This window comes from Pomacea canaliculata, linkage group LG13, assembly GCF_003073045.1.
Source record: "Pomacea canaliculata isolate SZHN2017 linkage group LG13, ASM307304v1, whole genome shotgun sequence".
Lineage (NCBI taxonomy): Eukaryota > Metazoa > Mollusca > Gastropoda > Architaenioglossa > Ampullariidae > Pomacea > Pomacea canaliculata.
The window spans coordinates 18,945,871-18,970,042 of record NC_037602.1 but is presented as its reverse complement, the minus strand read 5'-3'; the positions used below and the strand labels follow the sequence as shown (position 1 = coordinate 18,970,042).

General features: G+C 41.9%; 1 protein-coding gene across 10 annotated transcripts in view; it reads left to right on the top strand.

Annotated features, from left to right (window-relative positions):
• LOC112553559 (multiple C2 and transmembrane domain-containing protein 1-like) overlaps nucleotides 1–24,172 on the top strand; it is a 73,874-nt gene that overhangs the window by 12,483 nt on the left and 37,219 nt on the right. For 7 of the 10 annotated variants that reach the window (XM_025220856.1, XM_025220853.1, XM_025220858.1 and 4 more), the window contains 2 exons: nucleotides 4,154–4,404; nucleotides 4,744–5,019. In XM_025220856.1, the coding sequence (XP_025076641.1) occupies nucleotides 4,154–4,404; nucleotides 4,744–5,019 (527 nt within the window). Of the gene's footprint in view, nucleotides 1–3,227; nucleotides 3,360–4,153; nucleotides 4,405–4,743; nucleotides 5,020–17,033; nucleotides 19,372–20,791; nucleotides 21,073–24,172 lie in introns of those variants that run through there. The other 3 variants (XM_025220860.1, XM_025220859.1, XM_025220862.1) reach the window with 3 other exon arrangements.

Sequence of the window (24,172 nt, the reverse complement as noted above, 5' to 3'; positions counted from 1 at the left end):
GTACCCTTTTCTACTTGGCATTTTTGTATTGATATAAGCTTTTAAGATCTTTTGCAGTGTTAGTGGACAGCTAGCTGAGAAGGTTCTTGCCTGCACCCCTACCCGCAAAGCAAAAATCTACCCTTTTCTACTCGGCATTTTCTGTATTTATGCAAGCCTTTACGATCTTTTGCAGTGTTAGTGGACAGCTAGCTGTGAGGTATGGGGGACCAGAAACAACTGATCTGGGAGGGAAACTGCAACTTTTTATAAACTAATACTTAGATGAAGGAAGTCGACACCATCTTGTATGACATTTGGAGAGAATGGACGCTTCCCAGTTAACTACATGTTAAAAGTAAAATGTTATGCCGCTGGTTTATATTAAGATAACATAAAACTTTATTCATCCCCGAGAGCAGTTAGAGGCAGCTTTGTATGGAAGCTCAACAACAAAATAGTACCACAACATATTCATATTCGTTGTACCAAACAGACTCTCATACATTTATGGCTCAGGCTTACTTAATGGACGCTTCATTCATTCGCACACAGTATCACAGGTGAATGTTTCAATAGAAAGGTAGATTTCTTAATCAGGATAAATAAACTCTAAGCTGGTTTACAGAATCAGTAATGACAGGCGTTTACTGGAATTATAGAATGTTACTAGAGATTATTACTTGAAACCTTGTCTCCATCTGTTCATATCTTTTCATTCAGATTCTGTACTTTTCAAAACAACTTTCTTTCCGGTCAACAGACTCTGACAAGAAAACATTCCGAGGCATGAGAGACTCAGTAGAACTGTGATAGGGAGAATTTAGGAAATGAATTTCATTATACACTTCAAATTAGTAAATTTAGGATTGAAAGTAAAAATATAATTCCCTCCTATTTATATTAAACGTGCTAATGTATTTAAGTTCCGAAAGCTTTTCTCCACAAAAAATAAGAAAGTATTTTGTAAACTAACCAACTTCTGACGTGAGACTGAAAGGATAATAAGTAACGGTGGTAGTTGAAATTGGGAGAGAGATATAAGAAATGATAGAAATAATGAAGACTTGATATTGGATACACTCTATGCATAAAATTGTCATTGCTTGCCAGTACAGATTAGATTAGATTATTAGATTATTGCCCGTTATGCCGGTCGGCACTTAGGGCAGCGACAAAGGTCCTCAACTTTTGCCTGTCCTGGGCTAGACTCCCCACAGTACCCCAGCTGAGGTTTAGGGTCTTCATGTCTGCCTCCACAGTTCGGCGCCAGGTGATCTTGGGCCGACCTCGCTTGCGTTTTCCTTCTGGCGTCCAGTGTAAGGCAGTTTTTATGATGGAGTTGCTCCCGCCTCGGAGGACGTGACCAATCCAGCGCCATCGCTTCTTCAACAGGATGGTGGCCATACTCTCCTGCCCACACTGGGCAAGTAGTTCTTCGTTGGAGATTGTCCTTGGCCAGAAGATGCCCAGGATTCTTCGCAGGCTTTTGGTGTGGAAGACTGACAGTTTGTTGAGGTCGCTGTCAGTCATTCGCCAGCACTCCGAGCCATACAGTAGAGTGGACATGACCAGGCTCTGGTAAAGTCTCAGCTTGGTATTGATGCTGTACTGTGTCGACTTCCAGATGTTGCGTAGGCTACAAAAGATGCCCCTGCCTTTGCTCAGTCTGCTCTGGATGTCACGGCCTGCTCCTCCATCTTGCGTGACCACGCTGCCCAAGTAGGTGAAGCTTTCAACCATCGGCAGGTCTTCTCCCTCTATGCTGATCGGTGTTGTATTGGTGGTGTTCAGGGTCATCACTTCTGTCTTTGTCCGGTTGATGTGCAGTCCGACCTGCTGCGCAAAAGTGTGCAGGCGAGTCGTCTTCTCTTGCATGTGCCGGTGGGTGTGTGACAGCAGGGCCAGGTCGTCGGCAAAGTCTAGGTCTTCTAAGTTCGTGGAGAGTGTCCATCTTATGCCCCTTGGTTCATCTTCCGTTGTATGGCGCATTACCCAGTCAATGACAAGGTTAAAGAGCATGGAAGACATCACGCAGCCCTGTCTCACTCCGGTCCCGACCTCAAAGTAGATGTCACTGTTTCCAACACAGCATGAAAAGTTCGCATAGAAGCTTTTGATCAGCAGTACAATTTCCATTGGTATTCCGTATGCTCTCAGGATGCGCCAAAGGCTCTCTCTATGGATGCTGTCAAAAGCCTTCTGGAAATCTACGAAGTTAATATAGAGCTGCCTCTGCCACTCTGTGCCAGTACAGAGGCTGCTACAAAATGCATTTTTCAGAAAACAAGCTTAAAAGTTTTGCATTAAGAGCTGTCATAGAGTGTCTTGCGATTTTAGAAAATTTTAAATAGTACTATTTTATTTTACTCTTATAGAGATTTTAGATAATCATTATTTCTTAAAAAAGATTACCAAATTTCTTCTTGTTAAAACCCTCCAAAATTTTACATCTGACCATCCGGCCATAGGGGTTCCGAGTGCTCACCTTAACTGCAAGAAATATGTTTTGTGACTTTTTTCCTGCATGAAAATACAAAAGTCCAAAAACTTGATATTTTTTTTATTTTATTTTTTCAATTAAGTCCGTCCAGGACCTAAATTGTTCAGTATGTCGGGTCAGAGCAGCTCGATTTAGTCCATAATCTCTTTGATTGATCGTGTCTCAATGAGCTCAGCATACCGGAATAATGATCGTCTACATCAGGATTTGAGATAAAGATATTTCCACAGCAATAAATGCCGATGCGTGTTTAGGCGCGTGGTAAAATAATCTATTCGTCCTGCTCTTCAGATTTCGAGTTCATCTTTAGCACCACTCTTCGCTGTTTATCTGCACCAGTCTTAAGATTAGCAATCTAACCAGAAATGTTATACTTTAAACAAAGTTCAAGCTTCCTTGTTGCGATCACTGATGAAAAGGGTGCGGAATGTTAGGAAATTATTAGCCAGTCGACACTGTCAATTTAAAAATTATAATATTTCTGTGAATGTAAACGATTTATGGAAGGAAAATTTCATTTATCTGGTTTTGTATTTTGGTCTAACCTTGACGTGTTTCACGTGCTTATGACCAGGAAGCGAGCGGGATGGGCAGAGCAGGGAGATGCAATTACAAGTATTCAATCACCATAAATGTTCGCAGTCGAAACAGATGGCAGGTGTATCGTTGGATAGATCGTTTAGTGGATGTGAAGTGAAATGTAAACTGACGTCCATTCATTGGCATACAGCACCCGAGGCCTGGTGACAACAATTGTGCTCATCACAGCTCACAGCAGTCTAGTCGCTCTGTAGCATGTCAGCTGCTCACAGGAGTGGAGATAAGCGCACTCGCTTGACTCGACTGACTCATAAAATGGTTCGCAGGAAGCAGTCAGGTTTGCACTTCTCAGTACTAATCAGTTACAGTATCTGTCTCTGCTTATTTTACTTTATGCTGGCGTGCAAAATATTTTATCTTTTTATGTCGTGATTTCCTGTCACTTCGCTATGCAATTATACAGCTTGCTCGCTTTAATTTTTTTATGCCACTTTTGGTGGACGGATGACATAAATAAAAAAGTGCAGCTATCTCATTCTCGTTCTCTGTCCTCCCTCTGAGTGTGTGTGAGGGTGAGTGAGAGAAAGAGAAACGGAGGAGAAAATCAGATTGCTGTGTTGGTCAGGGAAGTCAGTTGGTATAAAGTTACAGTTACAGGGAGGATTGGGTGTCCTTGGTTCAGATCTCGTTTCAGGCACTTCTTCTTTGTCTGCATGTTTACAGGTGCTTCCCTGCGATATAGCCATAGATGCTGGCTTGGCGGAAGACCATTGCCATTGTGGTTCATCCCACAAATTTATTTTTATTGACATTTACAAAACTATCCCGGTGTAACATTTTGCGTGAACATATTTGAAAGAATATTTATTTCTGTAAATGATGCTTAGTTTTGGTTATTAGAGGTTACTGCTTTTCTTCTTTGCGGTGGAAACTATAATAACTGGGAACGATTATCTAACGTTAGGAAGCTGCGACTACCGATTCCCAGTTGCAGAAGAAACGGCTGCTGCTAAACTAATACGATCCAATCGGTGTAGCAAATGCTTAACACCAGGACTGGACAGGCAATGTCGGTGACATTTAGAATCTGTTAAGCTTACTCTCTTATTTTCTTTTTCTGTTTTGCCGCAGATTCAAAAAAGATTAAGGACAGGAAGTCAAAAAGCTCCAGTGACGTCAGACACGATGACGGGGTCCACAACGCCCTCAGCGATTCCATGTCCCCTTCTCCCGACACACCACCTTCTCCTCCAGCTACCGGACCACCCACCAGCCGGCGAAAAAAAATCTGGAACTCTTTTCGAAAACGCACGCGCCGTCTAAGGGGCAAGTCTCGCGACAAAGACAACAGGGACTTCCCCTTAAGTCTCCAAGCGACCGCTGTAAGTCTTGTAGACGGTATGACTTAAATTTCTATTTCTGAACACTTATATTGCATTATGAAAAGCGATTTTGGGGAGATACTGCTTTTAAAATGAAATAAATAAAAATGTTTATCGCAATTAGAAAGTTAAAGATTTCTGTGCCTGTTGGTAATATTTTTGCGCAGCATCTGATATTTAGAGCTGTTTAGTTTTGTAATCACAGTGCCTACATTACACTATAGCACAGAGAAAAATTAGGTCTACATTTGGTTTCGTTGGTTTTTGTATGGAGTGTGTTGTGAGACTGCACAGAATGTTGATTTAAAGCCAGCAGGAACTGATGCTTGTGTTGGGTAGCTTCAGCCCGACACCTGCGGAGGCACAGAGGACGAGCATGCGCACGTCGAGGGTTCGGCGAGTTCGGTGGGCATCTCACGTCTCCCGTCGTATACAACACAACCTTACAGCACGAGCAACGCCTCGGTCAGGGAGTATGTCGAGGACTACGAGTGGTCGCCGAAGAAAGTCAGCGTTAATGGGACAAGCGACACCATCGCAGACTTCGCCGACAGTCGTGTTGAAGAGGACGACGATGGAGATGTTAGAATTGCCGTAGTGGAGGAGACTGCGGTAGTAAGTACCACTTGCTGTTTATCAGTTAGTAACTGAGTTCTGGACTTGATCCACCTTTGTGCTTAAGACATCTTTTTAACAACTATTTCATTTTTTTGTTCGTTTGGTCATTATTAGTCCTTTGACAGAACTTTTTCAACTTTAAAAAACTCCTACATATTCATAATATGGCAAGAGATTAGTCAGTTTGTTGACGTCGTACAGACCAGTTAATCACCGTCGAAAGAACTATCGGCTTGTAAATTATAGATCATTTCTTGATGCCTTGTAATTTCTAAGACTGTTACAAGGATATGCATTCCTCCTATAAGAACTTCAACGAAATTCTTGGGTAAGGGATGATGACAGGAGTATGGAGACGTTCTTGGATCCTCATTATTGGTTATTTGTTTACCTTCAATCATATGAAAAGATATAAAAATCAAGAAAAATTCACTGTAACCACAACTCGTAAACCGATCAATGAACGTTATAGCAAGAGAGAGTACTCGGAGAAACTAACATGTAATGTGCATTTTTAAGAGTTTTCTCCCTTGTACAAGCTTTTTTATACGACGGTTTTTTTTTTTTTAAGGGGTGGGGGGACGGCAGAAGATGGGGGAGACTATCGAATAGGGACGTTCCCACCCAACCCCAAACCAAACGCGCGCACACACTATATACAACGTGGAGTACTAAAGAGCATCGATAGGAAGACATTTTGATTCAGATGCACGTATTTCGTGTCCCTGGGATGTTGACCTACATCCGTTGTCGTGGGTGATACGTGCGCTGTGCCGCAGAAGCTGTTGGTGGTCTGTGGGTGCACACAGACGTGAGGGCGCCAGTAAATGTGCTTGCGTGTGGACCATGTCTCAAGTATCGGACCTTGTCTAGGTATAAAGCAGCGGCAGCGAAACTGTACAAACATGTATACATAGTTTTGCTGATGCTGGTGAGAATTTAAGTTTTGTTCCTCCCTCTCTGATGCCGACCTAGTGTCTGTTTGAGGAGTTCTGTCTCCTTTTCCCGTAAACTCTCCGCTGTCAGTTTTGTTATTGTCTATGCTGTTGTCGCAGGCCGGTCCTCCTCCCGGACCTTTCAGATGATCGATTCTTGCCTACAGCTAGCCAACTAAGTGCTTCTATTTTGTTGGATTCTAGAGACTTTTTCAAAGTCTGAGCTTACTAAAGGTCATCCTCTGTGTAACAAAATTCCTTTTCAATGTTCTTGTCAAGTTGCTTGTAGGCTTAAATTTTAACATCTTATCATGTAATTAGGAATCGAAATAATAGGACATAGAGCTGTTGCAGCAGTCTATTCTGTTTAACTCTGTATATCATGGATACACTTTTGCTTGCCCCCTTTTCGCTCTGTCTCTGTTTCCTTATCTCTTTCTTTCACACACACACAAATTGACTGAACTTAAAGGTTCCACTCATAAATGTTCCACTCCTTAATATATCAAAATCTCTTCTGCGATCATAGCTTGAATATTTTATATACCGCACCTGTTAAGTAGTACCAGCACAGACTAATCGCCGTCCTATTGACTGATACTTTTTTTAAATACAAAAAAAAAAGGTTCGACTTTCTCGTCAGTTGTTACTCATTACTCGCCTCCTACTTTAAAAAAAATATAAGCCAGCATGTGAAAATTTTGGACCCATCAATGCATCAGCACAAACCCCTCAAAAAATACATAATGAAAACATCTTTCGTTAACATTAGTTTCAAATTTTGAAATACTCATTTTCAGAGGCACCTTTTTATGAGTGAAGGAACAGGAGAGAGAGAGAGACCTGACCATCTAGTCGCTGGACAAAGTGTTGATATTTATAAGTGAATGCTTTTCGAAACTCTGTGCAGGATGGAAATAGCTAACAAATGCCTTTTAGATTTCCTGTAGCTAGTTATACATGGAGGTCATTATCTCGCACCCAGTTGCTGGATGGATTTTATTATCTGTGTTTCGACCTCTCTGGGAAAAACAAATCATCCAGTTTCCATAAACCGAATCACCATCTCAATAAATGAGTAATGTCAAGGATGCTGTGCACCATAGATTCCCTCACGCTATCATTCAGATTTTTGTCGCAACACAAAAACAAACAACGCCTGTCTCCTGCAGGCCCTGTCTACTCTTATAAAAATTATATACAAGATAGATTTTGAAGGGGGAAAATTAGTACACGACGATCCTTCCAAACTTAAAAAATAACCCCCTCATCCATACACGCTAAATAACGGTGGCTCTTGCCAAGAACTATAAATCCAGTTCGACACCCACACTTCTAAACAAGGTGCACTTTTGGAAATTGCAAATCATAAAGAAATAAATAATATGAATTTCTTTCTCGGAATAAACAGCCAGAGTTGAAGGACATAAAGCTATTTGTAAGAGTGTATTCGTAAAGTGACTTGAATATTTCAAGCACTATATTGAGAAGAGTTGCTGCAAACACACGAGGCTTAGACGCCCTCACTATGGACTCGACTCAAATCTCTACAAGGGTCCTCGATCTGGAATCAACACACACATTCAAAAGAACAGAAATGTCCCCTCCAGGGGTTGTTGTAGCTGACGTTGATCTGCACAAATAGGTTTCTTCTCTGGAGAATGGGCGACCTAGGCACGTCTCACAGCGCCGATTGTCGGCCCAGCTGTCTTTCTGCAACCGACCAAGCTAAAGCCTCATCTGTAGTTCTCGTCTCAGACTATCCAAGTACGTTTTGTACCTATTTAAACATTTTTAAATAGATTAATCAGTATTTAAAAGCTCGTTTTTCTAATGGAATTACAACTTTTTAAAAACTTAAAAAAATTGAGCAAACTGAAAAACATTTTGAACTGTTTTCAAGAATAGAAAAGGATACAAAGTTTTTTTACCAACTTTCCTGCAAAACACAACTCCACTTTTCACATGTAGCTCGTCTGGGTGGCTGCCGTGACTCAATGGGAAGTGAAGAGCTGGCGGATATTTATACATATTTGATGCCTTGTGAAACTTTCTAAATATTTTTTTCTTAAAAACACTAGACACGCAAACTTTCAAAATCGCCCATTCAGCACGTGCAGCTCGACATGTCCACAACGAGCTGATGCAGCTTTACAACCTTCGCTCAAAACGTACTCAGTGTCACCTGACATTAACGGTAATTGGGTCCTCGTGGACTAATGCTTTTAATTTATTGTATTTCTAATGCTGGGGTAGTAATTGAACATACAAATGTTTCTGCTCTATCATCTTGGGTAAACCATTCGTTCCTGAGAGATAGTGAGTGGTCGTTGAAGACATATGCTATAATTTTAAAATCCGGAGTGTGTCATGTAAGCCAAAGCTTCATCAGTGCCAGCGGTGTTCTTTCCCTTTTAAGAAACGTGGTTGGTTTTTACCCCGGGGGACAAACAGACTTTCTCGAACCGGATCTTTGTGGAAATCGATCGGCAGTTTAGTGAGAACGACTTTGTTCGTCTGGGAAAGTTCCCATCACTACCGTTAAATTTTCGTGTGAGACTCAATAAGCCAGAAAAGGACAAATAACAGACTGCAATAGACTTCTTACTTAAGAAGATTGACTTTGCCCAAAAGAAAAAGAATCTAGTTTCTAGAATTAAACAGAATTTTCCCGCACTTTTGGAGAAAAGCAACTATTATTGCTGCAAGCGCGAAGACACAACTATATATATAAAGCCCGTCTGTAGATTAAAATATCCACTTTAAGTATGGCAATTATTTGTAATGTCTTTTTTTGAAGCAAGGATACAATCTAGTTTGCCTGTCTTTCACTCCAAAACCTACGACTAGCGAGTGCTACAGTCACGTGATCTAACACTGGATAAGAAAAATACATTATATAATATGACATAAGCATTGCGTCAGGTTATCGTTCCTGGTATCGGTTTTAATTGAAAATCCGTACATTCTCAGTTCATTTCCTCTGAACAATTCTGGTGTGCCAGGAAGTTAATGCATTGTTTGTAGGCATACCTACACCATACACACACTGATATATACATATAACCATTTAGGCTTAATTTCAAATGTTTTAGTTAGTGTTACTGCTAAAGTTTTGTATAGATATATGAATTACAGAATGCATGGTGCAAAACATTGCAGATTTTTACGAACCCAAAGCACTAGCCATGGAGTTGTAAAAACACTGAGGGATAAGTTGTCATCAAATGTCTGTTTATGTCCTTATGTCCTCCTTTTGACACTTTTCTCTCTTGCTTTCTTTTTATAACTGTGCTCTTGTTTTGTTGTACCTTGTGCTGTTACATTGGATTGTTAAAGGTCTGCTGAGATAGAAATCGTCAGAGATGTTAAGTCTGCAGCTAACTGTGATTTCGCCAGATGGTGTAATAATTTTTTTAAACTACGAAACAGACCGCTACAGTTTCGAACAACTGTTTCGAAATTAGGAGATCTGACGAGTGTTTAAAGCTTTCCTTTCTCTCAACGGGCAGGGAAAGTGCGCGATAATAAACTTCCGGTGGTAGGTCAGAAGTGGAGGAGAGGGACAGGTCAGGTTCAGGAAACTAGAAGCGAAACTTTGTTTAGAATGATGTTTTCAGAATGTGTAGGTTTGATTTATTTTGTTATTTCTTCTCACTTTTTTGTGAGTGGACGATTGCCAAGACTTTTTTCTTTTCTCAAATTTTGTTTGGTTCAAATGTATCGCAGCAGTGTCATGTAGACAAAAGCACGCGGTACAAGAGGGACCTTTTATTTTACACCACAAACTTCGATCGTTCTGGAGGCCGGGGGAAATGATCAAAAGGGTGATAAGCCATCGTGGCTAGGGCAGTCGAAGCAATGTTTGAAATAACTGGTGGTGAATCATCGGGTTTATCTAGAAAGTGTGCAGTATTTAGCTCTTTTGATCTGAGGAGACGACCATTGATTTTTGTTTTGTTTTGTTTTGTTTTGTTTGTCCATGTGACTTTCGAGTACACGAGAATGATTTTCATTACGTTCTGCACAAGAGGTTGTTTAATGGCGGGAGCTGCTCTTGATCTTCATTCCTCGTGATATTTCCCTTGTGCCTCCTTCTGAGGCCGTACTTTAAGAAATGAGGAGAAGTCGCTGCCTCGGCTGAACATGGGGGAACTTAAAGGCAAGCATCTTCCTCTAGTGTCATAGCTACAAAGAAAATAAAAGAATATAAACAACAACAACAACAACAACAACAGAACCCCTCAAAAAAGGAAAACAACGTACCTATGCCCTCAGGAAAAACAACATAAATCAATATCCCGGGCAGCAACGAAACAAGACGCTTGGTCTTGAGTTCCCCACGGCTTACCCTGCCGCCTCATTACTACGGCCCGTGGAAAGTCGTTAATAACGGTGGCGTGAGAAACTGGAAACAAACTGCCGTCACTTTTATCTTTATCAGTCAAGAGTGTAGTTTTCTTGGCAGATAGCCAAATTTCAACTCTTCTGGGCATTTTTATTTTATGCTTTATTTTGGTCGCTTGAAATATCTTTATGACTTTATGGTGCTGTTTTTTTTTTCGCTCTTTTTTGGCTCTTTGGTGTCTACAAGAGGGTGTTGTCTTTCAGCGATGTAGTTATCGAGAAACTAAAAGAATTTTTAAAGCGTGCCATCTGAAATCTGATGATGTAGTCAACGATTTGTTGGTTGGTTTTTTGGTGGAAAAGGGATTCCACTTAGCGATGATTTTGCACTTACATTGAAGAGGGAAGAGGAGGAAACCGGAGTACACGGAGAAAACCCCTGGCGGCCTTACGAGCAGGTGTCACATACAGAGTGTCCCAAGACGAGATCTGAACTCAGGGCACAGTGGTGAAAGTGCAGTCAGCTGAACGGTCGGTCTTAACATGATCGTCGGCTTGCTTGTGTAGACGAAAACTAGGAAGCATAAGTATTTTTTGACGGAACGTGCAACGGAAATACATGGCAGTGGCTTTGGAAAAGAAATTCCATAGTGAAGTAACAAGCACGACATTTTATTTTTGATGGCAATTACTAAAGCGATGAGAAGTCTTTGCAGAAACAAAACAAGAAATTGACAATATTTTAAAGTGCTGTATGTCCAAGAATTATAATTTGCTTTAATTTTCATTAAGAAAAATTAATACCAAAGGTGATAACTCGTCGTCTTGGTGCCTCTCCTTCGCACGCTCGACATGTTAGTTTTGCGTCTTCAGGTGAGTTAGTTGGCTGACAGCTGCTTCTGATGTGAAGACACTGGATCATAATCGTTATGGCCTTGTGAACGTGACTGTAGCGTCCCTCCTGTAAATATCACCGTCTAACCGAGACGACACAAACGTTTTCATGCAGGTAATGTATTGCTCATTTTGTAAACCCTCAACTAATTTTTTCTCATTAGTCTTTGATGATGCACATCATCGATTGGCTGTTAGCTTGCCGTGCTGTGGGAAATTTCGGACAATGACAACACACCGCCTTCAGTATGCAAGACGCGGCAGTTATTGATTAGAGTAAAACAAACATGTCCCTTGAAGATTGATGAGCCCACATTTCGCAGCGACAGAAATCGAAGGAATGTTTTGAAATATAATTGGTATAAAACGCCTTTTATGTAAATTATATAAAACGCCTTTTATGTAAAATTAGCGAAATAAGGATTTTTATTCCATCTCTGGAAGCAAGACTGTATAATATCCAAAGCCGAGCTCATAGAAATATATAAACCTGATGTAATAAAGAAGAAAGAGAAAGACTTGCATACTTTTCACATGATCCATAATCGTTATGAATTTTGGAGACTTTAAAAAATAAATTATGGGAATTATATTAAACTCTCATTGTTCAGGACAGGTGTACAAAAGAATAGGTCAGACTTAATAAAATGTTGGGTTGTTTGTTACGAATTGTGACTGATAGAGAAGTATAGAGGACAGGAGAAATTTAGGGAGAAACAGTGAATGAAAAAAAAAAGAAGAATGCACATGTTTTGCACAGATTGCTTAGCTCGCTTGCTTTGTTGGGGAAGCAAACTGCAAGCAGACTGAAAGTTGGTCAGACTTTCTTCCCTTCCACAGACTAAAAAATGTCATTCACTGGACGGCCATACTGTAATTATACCTTGTGACTATACTATCAGCGTCTGGCCTTCTTCCAAGACTATTTGTAGTTCTCGTCGATACCCTGAGATGATATGAGTGGAGTTCTCGTCGCTACCCCGAGGTGATATGAGTGGTTGCCCAGTTGCACACTGCAACGAGGCTGTTCGTGGCTGGTTCAAGAGCAGCCGAGCAGATCGCCTTCAAGCTTTGAGATACAAAGGAATGCGTGTTGAATATCTGATTTTAAGCTTCCAGCATTGGAAAAAATCAGAACTGTCAACTTGCCTGTTAAATAAGCGTTTATCAGAAAGCATTTTGTGTTTTTCTTTAGGATGTCTTTCCAGATGTCACAGCATTTCACGTGGAAACTACAGATTGATTGGTGTAGCTAGCGAATCCGACGCATATTTCCCGACCATTTTAAGATCCACTGTTTTTAGCCAGCTGGATTAAACCGAAGAAATATTTAACACTTTACCACTGATTTCTTATTTGTTAGACGCGAGCATCTGTCACTGGAAAATGTCGACAAATCTTTGAAGATAAGAGCATTAGACTTGTCCGTCGGATTGAGTTTGGTGTGTAAATCATAATGTAAAGTATAATATTATACGTGAAGAATTAACATAGCTTGTTTTCTTGTTGACATTGATTTATATTATAATGATGTATTTTTCTTGCTTTAATCTCAAATGGAACAGAACATATTCTTTACTTGAATATCTAGATACATGATCGTTGATGCCAAGGGAAAAGTGAAGGTTAATTTGAATGTATCACATGGATATTAGTAACCTTAACAACCCAAAAGGTAAATTGTCATTAATCATTACACAGCATTTGAGGAGCTCTGAGGGCTTTGCAGTTAGACCTCTCAGCTAAATAAAACAGAGTTTAGCACTCTTTGTGATACATGGAACTACTGTTGCTGCCGCTCATACATAACCACTTGTGGCTTGCAGCAGTGCATTCTGGAGAAAGACATCAAATATTCGTGGATGAAAGGATTCTTTGAACACCAGTCTCTCCTTAGTGTATTTTGGGCTGATGATAAAGTTTGTTATAGAATAACAACATCTGTTGGAATTATATGACTACACAAGAGACATGTATTTGCTAGAGGAAGATTGGAAACAGATTTGCAGAAGTGAGAAAACAGCATCATAACGGTCTACTCTGTTGACGTTTACGTGTTGTTAGAACACACCCTCAGGCCCTCGTCCTAACATTATTTTATGGCACTATTTCATAAAGACGAAAACGATTTCGCCATCTTTCAGGTTGATAACCTCGCATTACTGCACATGTTTCAAACAATTTGTGTTTGAGAGCCAGCGGCGATTGTCGATCTCGAGTGAATGCTTGTTTTCGATCACGGGATGGCAGTTATGGTTACAGGCATTCGCGTGAAATTGTGAATAAAATACAGCGATTCCCTTTATGCAGCCTTAGAGGAAGAGTGAGAAATAACTATGATGGCGACTTGACTTTCAGTATCCGTCGTCAATTATGGTTTGATATTGCTCATGGCAAACCCAGAAAAGCAATGCATCATTTTGGCTGCTGCTGTTTGTTTTGGATGAAATCGAGTATTACGTTTGCATAAAAGAGGACTATTGACTTTTATTGTGGTGATTTCTGAGCTATTCAATAAATTAATTTCCGATGTAATCTGTAAACTGATGATTGCAGTCTCTGTAACATCATCTTATGTCAGTTTAACAGAGATTCCCTATCCTTGTTGTACGTGCAAAAAATTGAAATTAAAAATTTGAAGCAAAAAATTGTCGGCCCAGGCTCTCTCGACAACAACGCCAGTTCTCTCCTCCCAGCAGTGTGTAGATATAAAATGTTTCATGGAAGGTTAACTGCGAAAGGACATGTGTGGCTGTAAATTCCCCAAGCCGTATGCAAGATATGGTGCACCGCTGGCAGTTTATTGCCACCAGGTTTACCTTAATTTGTTTTCATTTTATATTAACTCTAGGATTAAGGGCTAGTTTGCGTATATAATCCTGTCTCCTTTTTCATAATTATTAGCGTTCATGTCTGTGTATCGTCTGAACTATATGATCTCATTGAACAGAAATATGAACTGCTGTACATTCCATGTCTGGCCTAGATCTCCGATTCTTTCTAATTACAATCACATTGAGTGTCACGAGGAATTCTGTGATGACTGTAGGGTCTGCTTTAGTCAACTAGTAGTCGGTTGAGTAGTCACATTCTAACATTGCTTCACTGTGCCACAAACCGACGTGGACTTGAAAATCCATCATCTGCTGTTGAGCCGACTAGAAAGCAAGGTAGCGAGGAGAGAAAGAGAGAGCAGATGGCCAACCCACTTACAAAAAATATTACCCCGAAATAAATTAAGTCTGTAACACCTCACTCTCCATTGACCGAATGGTCACGGGACTACTGCCTTGTGTGTGTGTATTTTACACCATCTTTCGTTGTCTTCAGCATGGCCCCTTTACATATTCTTTAATACTCACATTCTTACATTTTAGAAGCAGGTCAGAGCTCAATGGCGCGCTTGTTAAGCTCTCTGTTAGTCCTGCTTACTGCCTCACCGCTTCCATGCCAAAAGTAGTGCCTGCTTACTTAGACGATTTGCCTAATCTTCCCATAATTATGCCCCCAGAGAGGTTAGAGAGGTGCACGAGACCGCAGGTGATTGATGAATGAAAATGTAGCCGTTGAAATCGATAGAGCTTATTCTTTTAGCACTGGGAGGCCTATGTTTACATAATTGATAGTTTGTTTATTCAGATTAAGCTGTGCGATCTTTCTTACCTTTCTGGCTTCTGTGGTGTACGAGGAGAGCAGCATTCTAAATCGAATGCATAGTTCACTGTCCTTTCTTTATGCCTGTTACATTCTTACCTAAATATCTGTTTCATAAATATAGACGTTTGTTTTGACACACTCGATCACAATACAACAGTTGGTTTGTTTTTTTTTTGATTGTGTGTTTCTTAAAAATTATTCGCTTGTCCCTTGCAGATAGCTTGTTGGGCCAGAGAGCAGACAACTATGACCAGACTGGTTTATAATCTCGCGAGTGAAAAAGAGTATGTGCCTGCATGTGTGAGAGAGTGCCCATAATTATTGCCTTGGCCGAGCTGCGCAGTTACAAGATTTGACGGTATTAATGAGGTCAAAGTGCACGCCCTCAGTCCATTAACCCTACTATTATTAGCTGTATCTCAGACCATGACTTGCGAGTAACAAGGTACAGTCCTGTTGAACTTTGCCTCAGTGGGGGTTGTAAGACTGTCCAGCATAGGCGAAAAGCGACCGAGCTGTAATCACGTATCACGTATCACGTATCCCTCATGTAAATCCGTAGTTTCCCTCTTGCGCGTAGACAAAATATTTATCATTTTCACGCTGAAACAACCACCACACCTGAAACTTATCGAGGAGATTAAGATTTCAATCAGACCCTAACTAGTTTGAAAGGATTTTTAGATCATATCAGAGGACGTAAAGATTTCAGATATGCCAGATTTTACTAAAGCTTCATATAAAACAAAATAGAAATTATTTAAAGATAGAAAGTCTCATAGAAGTTCGTTGAAATAATAATAATAAACTTCTGTTTTCGGGGTAATATTTTTTGTAAGTTGGTTGGCCATCTGCTCTCCCTCTCTTTCTTTCCTCGCCTTTGCTTGCCTTCTAGTCGGCTCAACAGCAGATGATGGAAGGCACAGCAGTTCATATTTCTGTTCAACCAGCTCATATAGTGATATTCACATGTGATATTCACATGCTGACTGGGCGTGGTACTAAAGACGAGGGGGGTTGTGAACACTTCACCTGCCCTCACCTCCCATGAGAGTTTAGTGGTTAATTTATTTTCATTTTCCATGTATGTTCACTCTTCTGTTTAAGCCGCCGAACTTTCCTCCTGCGAGGCTACTGCCATGTTTTCCATCTCACATTAATGTCATTGCTCGTCTGTATGAAAGGTATCTCTTGAAAGGTATCTCTTGATAAACCCTAACAGCACTAATTTTTAAGCCTTGTTTTTCCAGTAATCATGGAGGCCTCATAACATAGCATGTTGGCACTTTACATAACATAGCATGCTGCTCTTCATCGCTCGGTAAAATATAGGTATGGGGTGTAGTTCTTTATAGCCCGGTGCACGTTGCGTGCGCATCCCTTCCCCCAAAACGACAAAATACATCCGTGGAAAAATCAAGGAAGATCTTTCTATTCTTTTAAGAAAGCCACGTGACTGTGCAATAATAAAACAAACATTGTGAAAAAGCAGAAGTGTAAATCTGGTTATCAATTGTTTTGTGAACCTGGACAGTTCACCGTGTCAGGCTGAACACTGACCTGTGTGTGCGCCTGGTCACAATCTGCAACAGCTGGGGTAAGAGAGTAGGAGGTCATGGGAAAAGAATCACTATTCATGACCACAGGGTTTTTTTTCGGTTTATTGCTATGTATGTGTGAATGTGTATGTAGAACACGTGGAAATCCCAAATATTGAGTAACAGTTTCCCTGTTTGCTACTTCCTTCCTGTTAATTGAATGTTACATCAGCCATGCTGTGATATATCCTATTCCGTAAATTGTGTTGGCAGTTTTTATCCACTCTATTCATTGCAAAAAGAAAAAACAAAAATCTAGCTAGCTCAACAGTCAAGCATTAGTGAGATGATGTTGCCGCGATCTCCACGGGAGACAACGCAATTCTGCATATCGAGTCCTGAAATGTGATCGCTTCCCCTTGTTTTTTTGCTTACGTACGCTTCACTGCCCATCCCTCTTCCCCCCAGAAACAATCCTTTGCTGGTTCATTATGCAAATCTCAAGTTTCTGTACAGTTGTTGTTGGTTTTTGGTTTTGGTTTTGTTTTTGGTATTGAACACGTTATCTGCAGACGAGTGCACGTGATAACGCTGAGCAGAGCGAGACAGACGGAATATTTGTTGAGGACAGCTGCGTATGCTCGGGGCCTGGGACTCTCCATCTCATTTACACTTGGCGCCAGGTGCACAAAGCAGCTGCTGTTCTAGCGACACGACTCCTCTGTTCTGGCGAAAAAGGTGTTTTTAAGATTGGGAACTAGCTAATACAGTGTACCGAACACTAAGTTATGGAGACCTGAGATTGAGTACATTTTGTACACGTAGGTTTCATTCTGACCTACTTTGGTTTGAGGTAAGGGACCGGAAGCACACTCGTGTTAGCTGCATGCCAAAGTGTAACACTGTGTCAAAATGCTAAGATATTAGCTATTAACTCGGCCCCTGGTGTGACAGTGTTCCGCCTGTACTTGTGTGAACGCCCCGTCAGTGTTATTTGGCGTCGCAGATATAAGTAAGCTGCACTTGAGGAGACTCCTGTGTGTGCACGACGGAAACGAATAAGGAGAACGAAGATGAAGAAACTAACGATTAACGTGACCACACGATGGGTGGTTAGAGCAGGAGGGATGTAGCTCCCCAGATTGAGCAAATCGATTGCGGCGGACTGTGACAGCGCGAGAGGCGTTTGTGCAGTTTCGCAGGACAGCGGAAATAGTCGGAAGACGAGGGGGCATGTATAAGGCTACGTACGCACAGCAAAGACCGTTAGTTCGTAGGTCAGCTATATAGGGAAGATAAAGGAAGCCCCTTCTATTCGCACTCCACCCAGTCGCCGCAGAGGGTGTACATGTACATACCAAGGTGTCTGTTGAGAAAAGATTTTACACGGAATTCGCGCTGGTGCAACAAAGCAGCGGCATTGAGCCTCTAGCGCCAGTCGAGGGCCCGGCGACTGTTTACATGCAGTACTCGCTCAGCCTCTAGTTTCGGGCGACTCGCAACAAGTTTTCTTCGCCTCCGACACGCCCGGCAGGGCACGTTCCCCGCGTCTCATCAGGTGGCCACGGGCGGGTAACATTATGTTAAACAAGCGAGGAGCTGAATCGTCGGGAAGTGCGCAGCGCTTTGCATTTCTCCTGGTTGTCGGCCGTCCGTAGTTTAAATCTCCGGCCATTCACAACGAGGCACAGCCCTCGTCTCGTCCAGGACATGAATCAAGTTGCGAAATGCACGGCAGTCTTTAGCTGGGCAGGCGGAGAGACGGACAGAGCACACAGCACGCAGGCCGCTCGTCTTCTTGAAGCATGCCAATAGTGATTTGAGAAGATAGTGGAGTGTTTTGACTGGAGCTGCTGGGAACTCTCGCACGTGCTTCTGCGCTACGTTGGCGATAAACCCAAGGAAATTCTTACTCAAGACTGCGAGCAAGTGTAGAATTAGACCGAGCCAGTCCATGTTTTGTGTAGAGTGTCGGATATGTTATATGGGTCTCGTGTCTTCCGCCTGAAGATCGCTGATAACCTCCTTTGATCCCTCGTTAAGCTGTCATCTTTCGGCTTAAAGTGTACGTAGCCGCTTATAGTTCTGGCGAGATTTTTTTAGATGGATAGGTCAACGAGGCGAGTCACAGAAGTATAGAAGACTTGTTATCAAAGGTCAACAGTTAAGGTGGTACACGTGTTTCTAAACGGACACTTCCATTCAGTGTCTGATTTTTCTTTCCACGTCAGGACACTGGGATATGCGCAGTAGTAAACCACAGCTGCGGGTGATGGAGTCTGCTCTTTATTCTCGCACTCCTGTGCTCACTTAACAAAGTGTGCAGCCACAGACACTGCGCTTTCGCTATATCCACTATGCAGGCTTTCTTGAAGCGACACTATAAGAAGGGGTCACGTGTTAAAACAGGTCACACGGAAGTGGTGAAAGTCGAAGGCCCCTGGGGAGTACGGAAATACCACGACGCCGTCAGCAAGTCCATGGACTCTCTCCTGATGGTGGCGTCCAGCGTCCCTTTGCCGTCCGAAGCCAAACTGTCCGTCGATTCCGGGAGCTCGGAATCTTCTGGCCACAAACCACGCCGCCCGGAAGCCCCCGCTTCACACTTTTCCGACCAGGACCTGTCTAGTATGGACCGCCGATACTCCTGTGACCTGTCCGTGGAAGACTTCTCTGACGATGAAGACGACAATGACGATAACAGAAGCGATGCGGGACTGTCGCGCAGCTTGGAGGCGTCTCCGCTGCGCACTTCCAGGGTCCGCAACTCGGACTCAACAGACAGCAGGGAGACGTTTCAGTTGCTGCGTCACTCCCTGCTGGCTACTTTGGGGCAGTCGGCGAGTTTGACCAGTGACAGGGAGACCGACTCAGATGACGATCTCAGATTCTCCGCTGCGCGTGCCAAGAACCGCGAGCGGCTGATATCTGGTTCCATGGACACCTTAACACGGACTACAGACCAACTGGCTAACGAGGTACCTGCTTTGATTTTTTTTTCCCCTCAATAATTTCAAATGTTACTGTATTCTCTGCAGTGTGTGTCGTGCAGCAGATTGTTCATACAATTATAATAGAATTCACCACAGTAGTAGATTAAGTCCCGCTATTGCTTTTCTTCCTTTTGTTACTTTAGTCATAGGTCGCCACACACCTCGCTGCCTGTTATAATGATGTCGGCTGTCGATGGCTTATTTCTCGCTTGTCACACGGCAGCCAGTTCTGTGAGGTATCCGCCGCGAAAACTTTTCAAAAAGGCAGTTCAAGTACGACGATGATCCCTTCTGAATTTACTTTGTGGCGCGTGCCGAAACAGCCCGAGGGTAAACTATTCTGCATTGTAGAAGCTGCCAAAGCTATTTGCTTATGTAGACAGTTACACGAGAGTGCACCGGCGCAAGAAGAAGTAAAGTTAAAACCCTGGCTACAATATAAAACATCTTTATTCATCATATTCATGATATTTTTGTGTCTGCCCACTGTAAGACTGGTACACCACTGTACGTAAAACATCAACACGGGTCTTAAAAGAACAACAACAACAACAACAAAAAGTCTACATCCAATTTTAGTTCTCCATTTATAATCATCTACGCTGACACTCATAGTCTCTCTTACAAGTATTAACATTTCCGTAGACATTTTTATTGCCACTCATAATAGGAAGATAAAACATAAGTATGACATCAGTTAAAAGTATCATAATGGGATAGGAGCACGCAGTATGGCAATCTACATTTATATACATGTCTTGTTCATGAATTAATTATATCTGGATTACAGACGGGAAGGATGAGTGCAGATAACATGATAACTCTAACCTTCCCACGTCTATCTATGCGTCTGATGATAAGTTCCTGTCGGAGTGGGTGCCAGTCGGGATTTGTGAACGGCTGACGTGTCGGGATATCAGGTTACCAAGGAGATACGCGAAAGGAAAAGGCTGATTGACAGTTTTGAAATCATGCTGTGTGCGAGGAAGCAAAGCAGGTTTGGCATGACAGAAGACATTTTCGCTATGTCGGTTATGCTGAAAAGAAGTTGGACCATCAAGAAGCTTTTTATGGAAGTATATGTTATGTAGGGCTTACTCTACTTGTGTTGAAGTGGAGTGAGGAGCTTACATTCTGCCGGCTGTCATTAGCCGATTTGATATGTGATACCGTCTTATAGGTGTGTAGCTGAAATATAATTAGAACGAGTTGAAAGTGTTGTATGGATACTTTACACTATCAGGTGGAAAGCTTATTTGCGTACGAAACAACGACAGCGAAAAAGACTGGTAGTAAAGTCGAAATGAGAACAGATAAACCAACTAACCAACCGAAAGGGTGAGGATTGCGTTGCCGTTTGTTGTTTTTCGCATCCTTCAGAAAAGCTCATTGAATTTCATGGGCTTTTGTTGTCGGGAAGAGTGCTTGGAATTACATGGGATTCGTTGCTGTCCGCAGTTATGAGATAGGAGAAGGCACAGTTTTTGCGACACCATCACCCTTCGTCGATGTAGTCTGTGCCCGGGCAAAAGGATGCATGGACTGGGAAATGTAAATCTTAGACCTTAGGTTGCTTCCTGGCCAGTGCGTTAAATATCGTACAATCCTGTGAGGGCCAAGACATGATTTTGGATGTTTCCATTTCACGGGGCTACTTACCACGAGAGAGTGTGGAAGTTTATGTAGGTGAGTGTCAACGTGAAAATGAGTGAGTGCTGTTAAATTACAGGACGGGAGGGACATCTATATATTGTTGTAGACCACACCAATCTCTCCGTATTTCTCAGAGTTCAAGAAAATAATTCATGAGTTATATTAGTGTGAAGCAGGAAGCATGCGCACGATGAACCTTGTAGAAACACAGTATAGAAAGTGATAAACGACGATGACATTGAGTGTAGGGGGCAGGACACTGTAAGGGTAGGCTGTCGCGAGTCTTGGGAAGCAGGAGGTGAGATGGAGGGGAGGATCTTAATTAAACACACCAATTCTCGCTAACTACACTCTCGACTACTCCGCCATCCACATGTACACGTGCGCAATAGACTTACAATATAATACAGACATGAGATTATTATTACTTAGCTACGAGTCCCCAGCGTACTTCTCCAATAACAACACAACGTAGTTTAGTGTATTAAAGAGATAACTATTCATACAATCAAGAGCTTAGACATTTTCACGCAAGTGATGTGCCTCAAAAATTAAAGAAAGGTTGTGTGTGTGCATACACATAAGAGGTATATCTGAAATGTAGCGGGGCTGATGTCACGATTTATTTAAATTCCAAACAACTAAATGGTTTCCCCTTCAGTCATCTCTCTCTCGAGTTTAATGGCCTTTTCCATCCTACTCTGCCATGTTGTATGTCCTGCTGGAAGGATTCTTCTGGGATGCCCCTCAGCTCCGTCGGTACGGCCCTCTTGATGGCCGCCTTGCCTTCAAAGCGGGTCCTCTTAATGATCCCCTTGAGCCTGGGGAAAAGAAAAGGTCACATGGAGCAAAATCAGATTAATGGGGAGGTTGTTCCAGCATGGTGATTTTCTTGGCCGGGAACTGCTAGATGCTCAGGTGCAGAGTGGAGGCCATCAAGAGGCCGTAACGACGGAGCTGAGGAGCATCCCAGATGAGTTCTTCCACCAGTGTATAGAGCCATGGCAGAGGATGAAAAGTGCATTAGACTCTAGTGGATTACTTTGAAGGGAAACCATGCAGTTTGTTGTTTCATGAATTAATTATATCTTGGTCAAAGGCGTCCAGTTTATATCCTTCCTGCCACGAATCCCATTAACACCACGAAACAACACTAACCAGTCTCAACTGACACACATTTGCACTTTACATCTGTTTACGCATTCCTACGCCACTTAGATATGACACAGAATTGTCCTTTACTGCACGGATGGCCCTCTCAATGCTTCAGAGAAGAGTGGGTGGTGCACGGACCGTTGATCTTTGTTGCTTGTCGATGGCTTCTCCCTCGCACCGAGACCCGAGACGTGCACTGTGTGGTGTTGAGGCGTCTGCTCACGTGGACAGTCCACAGCAGTGTCCCTTCCTGTCACCACTAGGCCTGAGATTATTGTTCGAAGAGAAGCTAGAGAAACTTGTCGCCACATATTCGTGCTTCCACAGCAGAACGGTAGCTGGTATGGTACTAGTTACTGAACACTGTCTTTAGAGTGGGCTGCACACCTCTTGGCAAGTCGTGCTGTAGTAGTCACTATACCATGTCCCTTGTCTAGTGACAGCTGACTGGTGCTAGTCTGGTGATACTTGACACATCCTTCCCCCAACGCACACACCTCTGCCCGTGAATGTCAGTCATCGTGAGAACGACTAACCATCTTCCTTCCCATACTAGACGGTTAACCGAAATACTTCCCCATCACCCTTTCTTGCTTTTATGGCCGTTCCGTTGACATGTTGTTTACTGTACAACTACACCAGCTACAAGCAAGTGTTTTCCTGTTGCTGGAGCTTTTCACGTATTCATTCATTTAAAGAAAATACCTTCGTATTTTGTGTTGGATTTGGTGTGGTTTTGCGGGTGTTATGAATGCAGCGACATTTTTTAAAAACAAAAACGGAGCATTGTAACTTTGTAATGCTTATAACTTGTTGCTAATGATCAGAAGCATAAATGTCCTAAATATTTCATTTTACACATATCTTTAAACTTAAAAATTAATAAATATTCTATTATTTTCTCTTTGAAAAATGTTTTCCTAAAAAGTTAAATTTCTCATATTTATACCATTCATCTGCCCTTGCTTAAAGTTTACCTGTTACTAATTAGCACTAATTACAAATAAACTCGTTATGACAATATGATCGAACTATTACACCTTCTGATGCCACAGAAAATTCCTGAGTTTAGTGATGGAAATATTACTGTTTAAACGAGGTGTGTGCTCCAGCGCGGGACAAACACTTTCCTTTTCCTTCTTTTTATTGTTTTTCTGATTTCCTGCACCAAGATGCTTTCTCGGGCCCTGCCATTGTTTCATTGTGCACCGTTTTCTGTTGTAAATTATTTAATCCCAGGAAACATTTTGTAGCCATAGTTACATGATTTTACATTCGCTGATAGTGTCAAAAAATATTCAGTATCGGATAATACAGGATAAATTTTAAATACCAGTTTCTTATTGTAATCTGTACGTTCAGAGACATCCTGTCAGAAGTCAAAGCAGCACAAACTGTCATTGATTGCAAGTCCTCGTGTTAGTAATTTCCGAGAAAAGCTCCTTCATGTAGGCAGTTTTAGAAGGAAACTTTTCAGAAGAACTGCGTTGAAAATCCAGTATTTTCTCAAGTCTGAGTTGGACAAGGCGTCTCCTGTGGCAGCTGAGAGATATGATTGAGCCGCTGAGCCACAGCAGGAATCTAGTGGGTTTAGCTTCCACAAAAACTGACAAAACTGAAAATGAAGCATGATGTTGTCAGGCAGCCGAGACCATCCACTGCTGTGCCTCGTTTAACTCACCGCAGCGGAAATAATTTTATTCTATGTATCATCCCCAGAGTAGACAGACAACAGACTAACACTTGTTGGAATAATGTTTAACATTAGAATCATACATAGTAAACCCTTCATTTTTCAAATATAACTATAATGTCTACATTTTCCCAGAAACCTTACATTGCAATTTTACAGAATGATCACAAAAATTACTTTTTCCACTATTTGCCTCATGCACGCTCCATCCCCAACAGACACTTCTAGCTTCTTGTGATGTGGAATTGTGAATGCACGAATCATGAGTAGATGAGACTCGTAACT